The sequence below is a fragment of the Bufo gargarizans genome, chromosome 5 (assembly GCF_014858855.1).
Source record: "Bufo gargarizans isolate SCDJY-AF-19 chromosome 5, ASM1485885v1, whole genome shotgun sequence".
Lineage (NCBI taxonomy): Eukaryota > Metazoa > Chordata > Amphibia > Anura > Bufonidae > Bufo > Bufo gargarizans.
The window spans coordinates 352,125,291-352,140,477 of record NC_058084.1 but is presented as its reverse complement, the minus strand read 5'-3'; the positions used below and the strand labels follow the sequence as shown (position 1 = coordinate 352,140,477).

The 15,187-nt window shown below is 42.6% G+C and overlaps 1 protein-coding gene across 1 annotated transcript in view; it reads right to left on the bottom strand.

Moving 5' to 3' along the window:
• Window positions 1–1,240: 1,240 nt before the first annotated feature.
• MBOAT1 (membrane bound O-acyltransferase domain containing 1) overlaps window positions 1,241–15,187 on the bottom strand; it is a 62,650-nt gene continuing 48,703 nt past the window's right edge. Inside the window, exons 9-13 of the mRNA XM_044294194.1 lie at window positions 12,424–12,527; window positions 8,936–9,000; window positions 8,210–8,342; window positions 6,519–6,670; window positions 1,241–1,688 (exon numbers count right to left, since the gene is read on the bottom strand). Of these exons, the coding sequence (XP_044150129.1) occupies window positions 1,523–1,688; window positions 6,519–6,670; window positions 8,210–8,342; window positions 8,936–9,000; window positions 12,424–12,527 (620 nt within the window). The 3' untranslated portion in view covers window positions 1,241–1,522. The remainder of the gene's footprint in view (window positions 1,689–6,518; window positions 6,671–8,209; window positions 8,343–8,935; window positions 9,001–12,423; window positions 12,528–15,187) is intronic.

Here is a 15,187-nt window from a genome sequence, read left to right as displayed (position 1 = left end):
GCTCCCCATGGGTCAGCTGTCAAGCACACTGGGACTACTCCAAGAGGTAGCAGTCTGGTGGCTCCCTTGCAGCAAAGTACAGATCCCTGTATAAGGGTTAAAAGGAGAAAACCAGAGGACTGTCAGGATAACACCTTTAGGATTAGCCCTAAATTATACCTGTAGATTGACACTGTGGTTTCACATCCACTGCCTGTGACAATAAGTGTCTTCCTGTATTTCTCAGCATTGGGGACACCATTAATCCCCAACTCCATTTGCTGAATACTTAGTGTAACAGATGAAAGACACATCATACATACTTCCCTTCGAAATCAGAATATTTCCAACAGTACCATCAGCTCAGAACTGACAGACACCAATAGCACCCAGATACACCCATTTACTGTTTCGAGAAGCCTGCCCAGATGCAGTCTTTATGGAAGAATTTGTGGTCAAAATGTCATTCCTTTGATGTGAAAACAAGGCCAAACAAATTAAGTATGCATGAAAACATAGGAACTGGAGTGCAGAAAGATGACAGCAGGTGCTCTGGACTGATGTGGCAAGACGTTAAATATCTGGCATTAACACAAGGCAATTTGTACGTGGAAGGACTAGAGAGCAGTAAAATAACGAGAGTCAACAGTGAAGCATGGTGGATGTTCCTTGCAAGTTTGAGGCTGCATTTCAGCAAATGAAGTTGGGGATTTGGTCAGGACCAATGGTGACCTCAATGCTGACAAAGACAGATGGATACTTATCAATCATGCAATACCATTAGGGTGGCATCCAATTATCTTCACCCCCAAAGGCAGGTTGATAATACCAGTTCATACTCTGTCCCACTGTATTATGTATCATTACATCTCACTATCCAGTGTCAGCTACATAAAACATCAAAAATCTGTCCGTTTTTAATATTGCTGTATATAATCCATGTCACTCACTGTTAGATGAGGCTGCAGCTCACGACCCACATAGCTTCAATCAGTGCTTCCCCCTTCTATCTACACAGGCTGGGTCTCCAGTTCAGTGAACTGTGCAACTATGGATCAATCACCACTTTATTTTTTAGGAATGTGCTTACGGGCAGTGCAGTTTTCAGCCACTGATTAACAGCAAATTAGTGACTGACAGTTTGCCCCACCAATCAACACTTTTAATTCAGAAGCAGGAAAGCACTGATTGGTAATACAGAGAAAAGATAATACTCTGAAGGCAGAGCAGTGAACCATCCTAGCCCAAGGGCCCTATACCAGGGCATGGTCTGCTTCCACTGGAGATATACCATTGTTGAGGATAGAGACAATTTTGAAAAGAGCTCTGGAACTTTTGCTGCAGGAACTTTAGGAGACCACACAAACAGGTATACTCAAAAATATCATTCAATGAGAAAACAACTTATACAAGTCAAGTATTAAAACTTTACAATATATTACATAGTCTTTTAAATACAATAAAACACCATAAGAAATTGCTTGATTCATATTGTCCAATGCGGTCTCTTTGGTAGATAGTAGCCACTGCACATTGTTCAATGTCATCTGGAATGAAACTTCACAGAGTCTACTTGTTTCTTTATAACATGGTTTGTGGTAGAGGAAGCAGTCCTCTTAGAGAATGTTCCTTGACGGTCATTAGATGACTTTATTGACAGAAGAATAAGTGCAGCAAACACAACAATATGGAAGTAGAAATAAATAGACCTGAAAAACAGAATCACAAATTTACTACATGGCGAGATCTTATAAAAACTGACAACTTAAAGGCTATGGGCACCTTTGCACAGATTTTTTTTTTTATTGTTCATTTGCAACTTTTTAAACCGCCTTCATTAACAAAAATGTCCTACCAGTTTTCTTCTGCTAAGTGTTTAAGTCCTTCTAGCTGCTGCACCTTCTAAATCTGTTAAAATTCATCAGAGCAGTGCTCCTATTTCTGCCCCGCCTATTTCCATTCTGTCAGTAATAGAGATAGCAGCAGGGAGGGGGAAGATGTTAACACAGCAGATAAGAGTGCAAAAAAGGGAAGAAAAAAGGAGGGCAGCTCACACAGGCTGTAGATAGAAAGGAAACTACACACAAGGCTGTTGACAGCAGCTTGCACACACAAATCCATTATGTATTACTGGAAGGTACAAACCCACATGAAAAAAGTCTGATACTGTTAAAATCTTACCAAAGTCATTGGATGCCAATCTTTGCTGAGATATTACATATATTTAAACTAATGTAACATTATTAAAACTTTGACTTTGCAAGCATCCTCGCAGCATCTCTCTGTAATTAACATATTTATGTTTTAGGGCTGGGTGCCCAGAGTAAAATGTCATTTTTGGGAATTCTGTATTGCAAATGTGAAAATTTGTTTTATTTCTTAGTATATAGCCTACCCAAAATGTTTTTGCAAGGCTTCCTTATTATTTAAAATTACTGCAGATATTAAATGATTTTGTAAGTCTTATTTAAGGAATTGTAGTTGAAAACAGGAAAAAACAAGTTCCTATTTTTTCATGTTCTGTTGAAAAGGGTTTTTCGGAAGTTGAATATTTATAATCTTTCCTCAAGATCTACAGCCCGTTCAGACAGCAGATAGGTGAGGGTGCCAGGAATCGAAACACCACCAATCTGATATTGGAGACTTGTTCCATGAATATTTACCTCAAAAATGAAAATCTCAAGGCAGCATAAAGTAGTGACAGAGATGCTGTTTTCAGTTCCATTTTTTTCCTCCTCATTACTTTTAAATTAGATTGGCGGTGGTCTGACTCTCTGCACCCCCTGCAATAAGCTGTGTGCAGGAGCTCTACAGCACCAGAAATTGCAAAAACATCAATACAGCATGGGTGCAGGAATTCAGAACCCAATCTGATACTGATGACCGATCCTAAGGGATAGTTCATTAATAAGAACTGGAAAATCCCTTCAATACAGCCTTATCTAGTTTAGTTGTAGGTTAACCTATATAATATACAAATGGCTCATTGTGAAAAGCTGTTCCGTGTAAAATCCCCACATAAAAGGAGTCACTCCTTTCATTTAGAGAAAAAAAAGTTCTCTCCTGAGAGAGAAAGCAGCACGCAAAACGCACGTTGGGGAGTGGACTGGTGGTGCGTGCACTTGGTTGTGGATTATTTGGAGGTCAGTATGTCTGCAATGGTATTTCCCTTGTATATTTTGGTGGGTGACCACTATTAAGTTGTACTGGTTTTGTATTCATTTAATGCTGAGCTCCTCTGTGCCTTGTGTTTGTCACAACAGTGACGCCATTGATGTTTTGTTTTTTGTATGATTCATCTTGGTTTATTCATATTGTAGTCGGTTACGGTTGGATGCCAGCATTTATCCATCTACCTCTTTAACTATTGCTGCTGACCGCACATTTGCACTTTATTACCCTATTATACATTTTTGTAGTCCACTCATCATGTACCACCAGCTCCAGTGTTTTTAATATTGTTTTAATCGTGTGTTTTGTCAATCATGTGTTCTTTAGTGATTATAATAACATTTTGTACATTTCTATGGGAAGTAGTTTTGGTGGTTCTCTCCTGAGAAAACAAGGCTTCTTCATCATAACAACTGGGAATATGTAGAATGGTCTACGTCAGAACAAATGCTTATGTAAATGCATAGAGAATGCTTGTTTCCCACTCCCCTTCTCTTCATCCCTATCTTCTTCCATCTATTGGTTAAACATGGTGAACATATGTCTTTTTTTCAACTATGTAACCACATATGGGGGATGTCAAGTGCTGGAGGCCCAGGCAGACTTCCGGGAAATCTTGCAAACAGGACACAGGCAAGATTCATACCAGGGACCAACAGAATACTTTATTACAAATGTAATAAAAGAACATAACAGTTATATATGCAGGTTAAGCACTAGTGGAATGACTACCACAGAACCAAGTGCACCGGCAGACGAGAGGCAAATCCCAGTGGGCGGAGACCCAGTGAGCCCCGTTCTTCACAGAGCCCCTGGTGGTGGGGATGAACTGGGCCGAGGGCTCACCTACCTGCAAGCACCAGCGGAACAGACAACAGAACTGGAACCCAAGCAAACACAGGACAAGACAAACGAGAACCAGCACAGAAACAGATACCTGGACCCCAAGTGGAATGGAAGCATGGCGGTCTCAGACTAGAGATCCTCCCACCGGAGAACCCAGGGGTCCTCTCACGAAGGCAAGACAAACACCGGAACAGAAGCAGTAAGGCACTGCAGGAAAGACATATAACAGGCAGGATCGGAAGCAGTAGGCACTGCCAGGCAGGACGTAGGACAGGATCAGAAGCAGTTGGCACTGCCAAGCTAGACATGGAACAGAGAGGATCCAGACAGAGAACAGGTACAGAAGAACAGGCAAGGCATGGACAAGGATAACAACATCAACATCATCACAGGACAGGTACAGAAGATCAGATCAGGGAATTACATCAACAATGCCTTACCAGGCAACACCACAAACAGGGGCAGATGCAAAACCCCCTGAGTGAGCAGCAAGGTGCAACACCCAGCAAGGGAGACGATAGACTGGCCACAAGCTCCACAGCTCACAGATGATATAGCTGCCCAATGAGGGCACCACACCAAGAAACAGATCAGGGGACGATAAACCCATCAGAACCTGAGTACCAGAACCACAGAACACACAGGCTGCAGTACAGTACATACTTTGAGTCCACCGCAGCCAGTACGCCAGAGCACAAACAACCCGTGTCACAGTGACAAACAGAAAAGCATTCATATTCAGATCCTGTTCACACACAAGGCCGCAGCCAGCACGCTACGCAAAACCAGTATACATAGGAACATCCACACAGTGCATGCAGCCAGCCTGCATGGCATCAGAGACAGGAGCCACAGAGATGCAGACACAGAAGTCACAAACACAGGCCACAGTTCACACACACCACCAACCAGCATAGACAGGTGTCAGCCAGCCTACACAGCAACAACTGTCACAGTGAACCGCACCGTGACAGGGGAAATGCTAATTACAACATCAGCTGGTTAGCTCTGCTGCCCAACAATAAACGATGGTAAACCATTAAGTGTGTCTAATTCAGTCACAGAGAATGTATTATAATCAGGGGTCAAGTCCTGGGAAAAAAGTGTGGGAACTCACCCAAGATCCACTGCAACACACCCCCCCCCCCCCCCTCCAAAAAATAAAAAAGCACAGAAAATCTAGCATGCTGTAATTTGTGCCGCTGCGGACTAAAAAAATAAATAAAAAAAATAACACTTTTAGAAAAGTTTGTCCTGGGATTCGATCTCATGACCTCTACACAGCAGAAGCAAGGCATATGCCCTCACAGCTATGAAAGCTGTCTAGCTTGTTACTTTAAAAAAAAAAAATATAAGACTTCTACTGTAGGTAACTTTGCCCACTGTGTATGGATGTAGCAGAGCTGGGTGTGTTGGGGCAGCTGTCATGTGTATGGTTGTACACTAGGTATCAGTACACTAGGTATCAGTAGAAGTATCAGGAAAAAAAAAAAAAACACTTTTAGAAAAGTTTGTCCTGGGATTCGAACTCATGACCTCTACACATTACAGGCAAGGCATTTACCCTCACAGCCATAAAAGCTGTTGAGGTAGTTGCTTAAAAAAAAAAAAAACTAAGACTTCCACTTATACCTAGTGTACTGATACCTAGTGTACAACCATACACGTGACAGCTGCCCCAACACACCCAGCTCTGCTACATCCTTACACAGTGGGCAGCTGTCATGTGTATGGTTGTACACTAGGTATCAGTAAACTAGATATCAGTAGAAGTCTTATAAAAAAAAAAAAAACACTTTTAGAAAAGTTTGCCTTGGGATTCGAACTCATGACCTCTACACATCAGAGGCAAGGCATTTACCCTCACAGCCATAAAAGCTGTCTAGGTAGCTGCTTAAAAAAAAAAAAAATAAGACTTCTACTTATACCTAGTGTACTGATACCTAGTGTACAACCATACACATGACAGCTGCCCCAACACACCCAGCTCTGCTACATCCATACACAGTGGGCAGCTGTCATGTGTATGGTTGTACACTAGGTATCAGTACACTAGGTATAAGTAGAAGTCTTATATATTTTTTTTTTTTTTTTTTTAAGCAACTACCTAGACAGCTTTCATGGCTGTGAGGTTAAATGCCTTCCTCTGATGTGTAGAGGTCGTGAGTTCAAATCCCAGGACAAACTTTTCTAAAAGACATTCTAAATGATCTCGTAGTGAAGGAGATTATGTCATTAGGGGGCGGGGCGCCATGAGAGGAGTCGCAGGCAGCGGCACCGCACAGACAGCTTCCTCTCAACTGAAGCCGCCCCTCCTCTCTTAGCCTGCCCTGCACAGTGCGCTCCGTCTCCCCCTGTGAATCTGATTCAGCCGTGTTCTCCTGACTTGAGGCTGAAAGGGAACGGCGTTCCTGCCATGAAAAAAGTGCAGGAACGCCGTTCCCATGCGTTCCCCCTCCACTCGACCCCTGATTATAATCAAATTATTTTTCAGACAGCAACGCACAAAAGGGCATACATACTTGTAGAGCTTAATGGTTGGTTCAGTTGCTAACAGGAAAAAGGGTGCAACGGTGTAGGAAATAGCCAGTTGAGTAACAATCCACGTGATGATGTCATACACAAATTTTCTGATTTTTGAGGAAACAAAGTAATGGCGAAAAACATGTCTCATCTGTAACACAGAAAGTAAGTGTGCATTATTTTCAATTTCCTTTCATAAAATTTTAGAGCTTAGGGAGGGAGTAAAGATGTGGTCTGAATGCACAAAAGTTGCAGAAGTTAAAGGGGTCCGGGCTACAGATATTGAGGACCTTTCCTCAGGATAGGTCATCAATATCAGCTCAGTGAAGGTAGAGCATCACCACCGATCAGCTGTTTCGGGCAGCTATTTCGCTAAAAACTATAGAGCACAGCTCCTTACACAGTGTAGTGGTCATGCCAGGGTACTGCAGCTCAACTGCTATTCAAGTAAAGGGAGCTGTTCGGAGCCTTCTGCTTCCATTCTGTATATTGTATAGTTTCCAGCACCACATCTGCCTGAAACAGCTGATCAGTGGGGGTGACGGGTTTTTTACAGTACCACACGGACTTGATATTGATGACTGATCCTGAGGAAGGTCATCAACATCTGTAGCCCAGACAACTCCTTTAAAGCTACCAACAATATAAAAATAGCCATATATTAGTAAAATGGACTATTGCCAAAGATTGATACTTGCATTCAAGGGTCACTGAGTTTGATATGTCATAGAGACATATCAAAGCTTTTGACTGCCAGATGTCTGAGTGCTGCGACCCCCACCAATTGCTAGAACAAGGAGAGAGAAGCACTGGCATAGTCCACTCTCCTTGATGCAGGAGACAGTCCATTAGACTTTCTATTGACTGTGTCCCTCTTCCTCTCTTGGCACAAGGAGAGAGAGTGCAATGCTTGAGTGCTTCTCTCTGTCCTCATTCTAATGATCAGTGGGGGGCAGCACTCAGACCCCACCAATCAAAACGTTTGATTCGTCTCTATGGCATATGAAACATTTTCTAAAAACTCAGTGACCCTTTCAGTTATGGAAGTTATTTTTGCAAAACTGTCAACAGTGAAACATAGACGTGCGCTGCTGTCATATTGGTTGTAACTTTTGAATTGACCTGTTAGAAACAGATGGTAAAACAGTCACTTTGAGTGTGGCCATGCTGACAGAAAGAAAGCTGGCTGTCAGTTTCTGATCAGCTAACTCAAGAGCAATAACCAACATGGCTGCACTTCCTGCTGTTGTTATTTCTTAGTGGATGATGCAACTTTTGGATGCAAATCATAGTGGGGTGCTTAGCCACTGACACCCCCAATGTCCCTGACAATAGCACTGAAGATCAGTTTAAAGCCTCATTCACACAACCATATTCTTCTGCGTTCAATCTGCATTTTTTTCAGATTGCACTTGGACCCATTCATTTCTACGGGGTTGCAACAGAAATGCAGACTGCACACAAACGTCATCCAAGTGCTGTCCGCATCCATCTGTCCGTCCTAAAAATTATAGAATGTGTCCTATTCTTTTTGCAGACAAGAATAAGCATTTCTGCTGAACCATGCACACGGCCTGTATCCGTATTGTGCCGATTCATAGTTTGCCGAGCCCGTAATACATACGGCCCTGTGAATGAGGCCTAAATCACCCAGAGCAATATACGTATTTATTTCTGCTCTACTACTTACTCCTCTTGCAGCCCACATGACGGGAATGCCAGTAAGAAATGTGAAGTAGTATCCTGGATAAACGCCATGCCAAACAGCTGACAGAAGAAATGTTAAACCTGTGCGATATTTTGGCGCCCTGTCATAGCAAACCCTGTAGGGGCACAACCAAAAAGTTTAACATAAAAAGAAGTATGTGATGTCTATTTGAGGAACCTGTCAACCCCTTCAAGCTGCCCCCTCTAAACATAAAGTAGTAACAGACACGTCAACGTGTGCCATTTATGTGTGAACTACATGCCTAATTCTAATGTATCATGATATGAAGGCCTTTCCACCCATTTGCTGATTGCCAGCATTCTCCCTATTACTGTGCATAGGGAGAAATATCATGAATACATTGGAATGCTCTCATTGCACTGCAATAAATAGGAGGAACGTTTTCTCTGTGTGTCTGTGACAACTTTACGTGGCCCTTAATGCAGAAAGGGGCTGAAAGGTTCCCCTTCAATATTTCATATGAATAAACTGCTATCAAAATCAAGCTTCAATAGCAGGCCCACATATATCAGTGTTTGACTTTCATTACTACAGCTGCAGAACATTCAGATTAATGATTTACATGTCCTTACGTTATCAGATTATTGCTATGAATAAAAATAGGTAATTAGCATATTGGTATAGAAGAAAGTATGCAGCATATTTTAGCACAGTTTTTTTTTATAGATTAAAAGTTTAATAATTTACCTCTTTAACCAAGCAGCAGTCTGGATATTCCAATTATCTATATACATTTTAAAGCTTGTCGCCATCTATAAGAATGGTAAATGACAAACACATTCATTACTGCCAGTAACTTAAGATTCAATGGGGGGGGGGGGTCAGTGGCACATAGCCATGCCTTAAGGCAGACTTCTCTAGACTGAGTTAGTAGGCAAGGACATTCTTGGTTCTTAACCTATGACAAACCATCCACTCAGCCAAATGTTTACGCTCCAGTTACCACGTTAAATGAATAAAAGATAGGAATCGGAATAAAGCATTGCATTAATGTATACCATACAACAAACGACAGTCTAAACTACTAAAAGTCAGGGCGCCCTTGTCAAATGTTCTAGTTATTAACATATAGGGATACATATTTTTTTTCATTCAAAGATAAAGGAGATGTGATAAAAAAAAAACACAAGCAGCACGTGGAGTGAGTCACTGGATGCACCATAGCAAGTGACTTTGCTGCGGCGCATGTAAACACCCTACGGGTACTGGAACATGGACATGCGGAAAGCAGTTCAGAGGACAGTAGGGTTGCACTGGGAATCAAAGTCTCGATATTTTTTTGATACTTTGATACCCGGCTAGATACGATACCAGGATTGGCGTTTTTCCGATACTAAACTATGCTATTGTGCAGCCTAGCATCAGTCACTATTAGAGAACATGGCATCCTCCTCACTGCCACGTAGCCAGCCACTGCCACCAATGAAAACACTGAAGGGCCCCATGGAGGAGTGTCAGGGAGAGAAGGAGGGGGGAGAATAGGAGGGCAGGGGAGAGAGAAACTCACTGCGTCCCCGCGGTGCTTGAAGCTGATAAGTTAAAGGACCATTGATAAATTGTTACTGATCACATGGCAATGACATCAAAGGTCCTTTAACTTTTTAGCATCCAGGAAGAGCTTGCTGCAGGAGGTTTCGTGCAGCTTTATAGGTATGTGGCTCATGCTGTATGTGAGGCATATGGTCTTATTACATTAGTACCTCCATCTGCCTCATATTAATAGTAACATTGAGCCCATCATATACCTCATATAATGGGCAACATGGGTTAATGATGGTGTCACTATTAATATGAGGCACATGGAGGTTTAAAATTAATAACACCATGTGCCTCCCATTAACCCATATTGCTGTACATGTAAGACATTATGAGCAGGGAATTGTACTGAGCAGTCTGCTGTGGTGAGCCAGTTCTATACGCAGCAGGTGCTGGTTGTATAAGACAGCAGGCATCCGGCCACAATGACAGAACAGCAATCACACCTAAACCGGTCAATTAACCCCTCAGATGCTACATTCAACAGAAACTGCAGCATCTATGAGGTTAGAGCTCCCACAGTGAAGTTGCGGGCCTCCAATCGATTACCATGACAGCCTGGGCGCTGCTGAAGGTTCCCAGGCCTGCCATGGTAATCTTCCTGCTAAACTGTGCACGAGGCAGAGCTCAGCAGTGAGTGTGTCAAAAGCCTACTCACCGTACAAGATCTCTATTAGGGTGAATAGGACAAGGATTCAAAAGATTAAAAAAAAAAATAATTTAAAGTTTAAATCACCCTCCTTTCCCAATTTTACATATAAAAAATAAAAAAAATAAACATATTATGTATAAATGCATATGAACTACTAAAGCAGTTTGACATTTTTTTAGTCACCTTGTCCCCCCCAAAAAGTTGAACAGTGATCAAAAAGTTGTATGTGAATGGGGTCACGATCTGCATGCGGCAGTCCCAGGGACGCAATTTGCGGTCCACAACACGGGCACGGAGGGGCAACAGTCGTGTGAACAAGCCCTAAGGGTGAAAAATGTCACTACAAAAAATGAAGAAAAAAAAACACATGTTTGTGCTACATTTAATAGCTCCTTGAGGTGTAGGAAAATATTTGCCACTGCCAGTGGCTTGCTTGCTGTTTGGCGATCGTTTATCATCTTCAAGACATACAGTTTCAATGAAGATCAAATATTTGTACGCCCTTACATTACTATGTAACCCCATGACACATTTACTAAAACTAAGATAATACTGTGCATTTGTAATCACCAAGTCCATTTTCACAGACCCTAATAGGGTACCTGCACACAATGCGGATTATGCAAGGTTTTTCATGCAGAAAAAACGCAGTGTAATAGAGTACAAGCAAAGTGTATGGGATTAGACAAATCTAATTTCACCTTTTTTCTTCTGTGCGGAAACTTACCTGACATGCAAATTAAAAAAATCGGAAGCATGTTGCACGTTTTTTTGTGCGGATTTCACCCTTTTAAATAGAAGGGTAAGATCTGCATAAGAGCGCATTAAATCTACACCTAAAACTATGGAAACTCCCCCCTAATAAATGGTTGGTGGAAAAAGATCTTTTAATCGAGCAACTCAATTTGTCAATCTAATTTCCCATGCACTCCCGAGATAGCTCTCTTGTCGTTTGGCATCCATGGAGGGGACGTCCATAGTAGAACTCTCTTCTCCTTCTTGATTACAGCCGCCCGTCTTCTCATACCTACATTTTGGCATTCCGCTGACACACCCAGTGTTGAACAGTGGATTAATAAAGTGGACGAGTTTTACCGTCTAGAGGAGATCTGACATTGGGAACTCCACTCTAGGAATACATTTCTTTCCATTTGGTCTCTCTGGAAGTCCCACAGGCATTTTGCCTAATACTATATCTTTGATTTGAACCCACGCGTTTTCCCCACAATAGTCAATCTAGGTTGTTGTATTGACAAATACGTTTATCTGTTATTCATGTTCTTTAACAAAAATAATTTTATTTGACTGTTTGATAGTTTTTTGTATCAATCGTAACCAATGCCTTATTCTTTTGACTTTGTATGCATATACAAAACCAATAAAAGAAATATGGAAACGAAAAAAAAATCCACAGGTAAAACCGCACAGATTTTCCGTTTTTAAATCTGCACTTACATGTAGGTACCCTTAGGGAATTCTGAAATAACAAGAGGTGGAGTCTCCTGTTCAGGATCCTCATCTTTTGGCCTGAGTGGACTGCAATTACAATTAGCATCTCTCGCTCTGGAGGTTCTGCCCTGTCCTGCTTTACAGACATCCCAATAATGTGAATGGGCACTGTGTAATTCTTCACCTCCCCTCTTGTAGCAATGCTGGGAAACTGATGCCTTATGCAGACAACCGTAGTTTTGGACTGCATCCAATATGCATGTTTTGCGGATCACACAGAGACCCATTCATTTCTATGTTCGTTTTGTGGACAAGAATAGGCATTTTTACAGATGGGAGTTAGAAAATTGCAGAATGCACACAACCTGTATCCGTATTTTACAGATCAGCATGTGCATTAGGACTGACTGCCAGGTTCCCCACAGATCACTTTGTGATCACCCAATTGTCAAGACAAACATGATAGCCCCCTTTAAGAATCAATGTTTCGTAAATTACAGCTGTACCTTCAGAACAAGTAATTTTACTGTAAACTCACCTCTATATTCCATATATTAAGATTACTAATTAGATCCCATCTATAGTTTCCATTTTCATCAATTCCATTAAATCCATATCCTGCTGCATTGTTTACTGCATCAGCTACACAAATGAAACACAATTCAAGGACTAGCTTTAAAACAATTAAATATCAAGTATAATATAAGTACAAACATTTCACAGGAATGCTCTAGCCTCATTATCTATTTGTACTTAATCTCCAACTGACTTGAAGGATTTAACAATACATTCAGAATTGCAAAGTTGAACTTTGCACCAGTACAATTTGCTGCCATTTCATATTTCCCAAGCTGATTTTTTTGTTTTTAAGTGTAATTTAGTGATAGATATTGTAAATTGGTAGTTTAATTAACATTTATATGGTTAGGGTATGGCAATACTGGTCGCGGCCAGGTTCACAGAGTAGTGGTGAACCCATGGAAATGATTGGGATCTCAAGGCCAGTCTTGTATTCCTTGCCACTCACACAGCAATTCCATTCATTTCTATTTGCTACTTTGCGACACTGGCCGTACCCTTAAAGGGGTTGTCCCATCTTGGACATTGGGAGCATATTGCTAGGATATGCCCCCAATGTCTGATAAGTGTGGGTCTCACCTCTGGGATCTGCACCTATCCTTAGAACGGGGCCTGCAAAGTGAAGGAGGGCACAGTGCACATGTGCGACCACCCTGCATTAATTTCATGGTCCTCATGCACTTGAATCCTCACATGGATGTAGTGACACCCAAAGTGGCTAATCTGCGTGCGGCTACCTGGGTGTGCTTTCTATGTGCAAAGCATGACAAGAAATTACATTCCGATTTTTTCCCCCCTGTGAAGTGGATTTTAAATTCCAACACAGAAAAATCTGAGCTGTAATAACAATGCAGAAATTAAAGGGGTTGTGTGTGTGTGTGTGGGAGGAAAGGGGGGGACCTGGGGGGTTAGTTTGGCAAACTCTGCGGTCCGCCATGCACGGGCACCGCCGCATGCGGATCACTGACCCATTTGCTTGAATGGGGTCTGCGATCAGTCCGTTCCACAAAAAGATAGAACTTGTTCGTGGTTCCGTTCCGCACCGCATCTCTGGATTTGCGGACCCATTCAAGTGAATGGGTCCACATCCGTGATGCGGAATGCACATGGCCGGTGTCCCATGTATTGCAGACCGGCCATATGCGGGCTGCAATACGGCCACGGGGGACACACGGTCGTGTGCGAGAGGCCTAAGGCTAAGTTTACACTTCACTTATTTGGTTAGTCATTTCAATCAGTTAGGGCTTGTTCACACAACCGTGCCATGTTTTGAGGTCCGCAAATTGTGGATATGCAAAATACGGATGCCGCCCGTGTGCCTTCTGCAACTTGTGGAACGGAAAAGTAGAGGGCCCTTTATAGAAATCCCTATTCTTGTCCGCAAAACGGACAAGAATAGGACATAACTTATAATTTTTGTGGAACCACGGAACGGAGCAACGGATGCTATCCGCATCTTTTGCGGCCCCATTGAAGTGAATAAGGAACCAAACCACGGTCGTGTGACTGAGCCCTTATTGTGAGTCAAGATCAGGTACAAATCAAAAACACAGAAGAGGTGTAAATATTTACAGTACACCTGATCTCTGAGTAGGCTTCATTACTGGTTTTGGCTAACAATAAGGGCTCATTAAGACGGCCATATGCTGTCCGCAAAAATGCGGATCCGTTTTTTTGCAGACTAGATGCCGACCTATTCACTTCAATACTTGTCAGTGAAAATCAGGACGTGGCCCCATTGAAGTCTATGGGTCTGCAAAAATATGGAATGCAATCCGTTTTTTTGCGGATATGCTGAAATGTCCGTAAAAAAACTGACGCGCATATTTACAGACTGCAATGGGTCTGCAGCCTATCCGCAAAAAAAACCCGGAAAGGACGCAGAAAAAAAATACGTTTGTGTGCATGGGTCCTTAAAGGGATTCTGTCACCAGATTTTACCCCTATAACCTAAAGATATCCTCATGTCCGGACTAAGAAGAAGAATCCTAAGCTGGCCTTATTAAAAGTCACTGAGGCTCTATTTGTCCAAAAAACAGGTTTTTATAACCTGCCAATCACTTACTTAAGGTGCCCAAGGGGAGGTCCGTTAATACAGGGTGCCCGTCCGCACCCCTCGCCGTCCGGTCTTCCGTCTTCATCGCCGCCTTCTTCAGCTCAGCACCGCCCCTGCAATCCTCACGTCCCTTTGCCAGATCCCGCGCCTGCGCACTAGGCTCGGCCTTATGCGCCCGTGCGGACTCCTGGCAGTGGCTTCATTGAGCGAAGTGCGCATGCGCCGGCGTGATGCGCACTTCGTTGAACCCTAATATGACCTGCAGATTGGCTGAGCCTAGTGCGCAGGCGCGGGATCTGGCAAAGGGACGGGAGGATTGCAGGGGCGGCGCTGAGCTGTAGAAGGCGGCGCTGGGCACCGGAGGGCGAGGGGTGCGGATGGGCACCCTGTATTAACGGACCTCCCCTTGGGCACCTTAAGTAAGTGATTGGCAGGTTATAAAAACCAGTTTTTTGGACAAATAGAGCCTCAGTGACTTTTAATAAGGCCAGCTTAGGATTCTTCTTCTTAGTCCGGACATGAGGATATCTTTAGGTTATAGGGGTAAAATCTGGTGACAGAATCCCTTTAAGGAGTACCTGTATCCTCTCCTGACAGGTCTGTTTTAGCATCTCCTTGCATCCCCTTTATTAACAATTCTGAAGCATTTATTCTTATGACTCTGTGA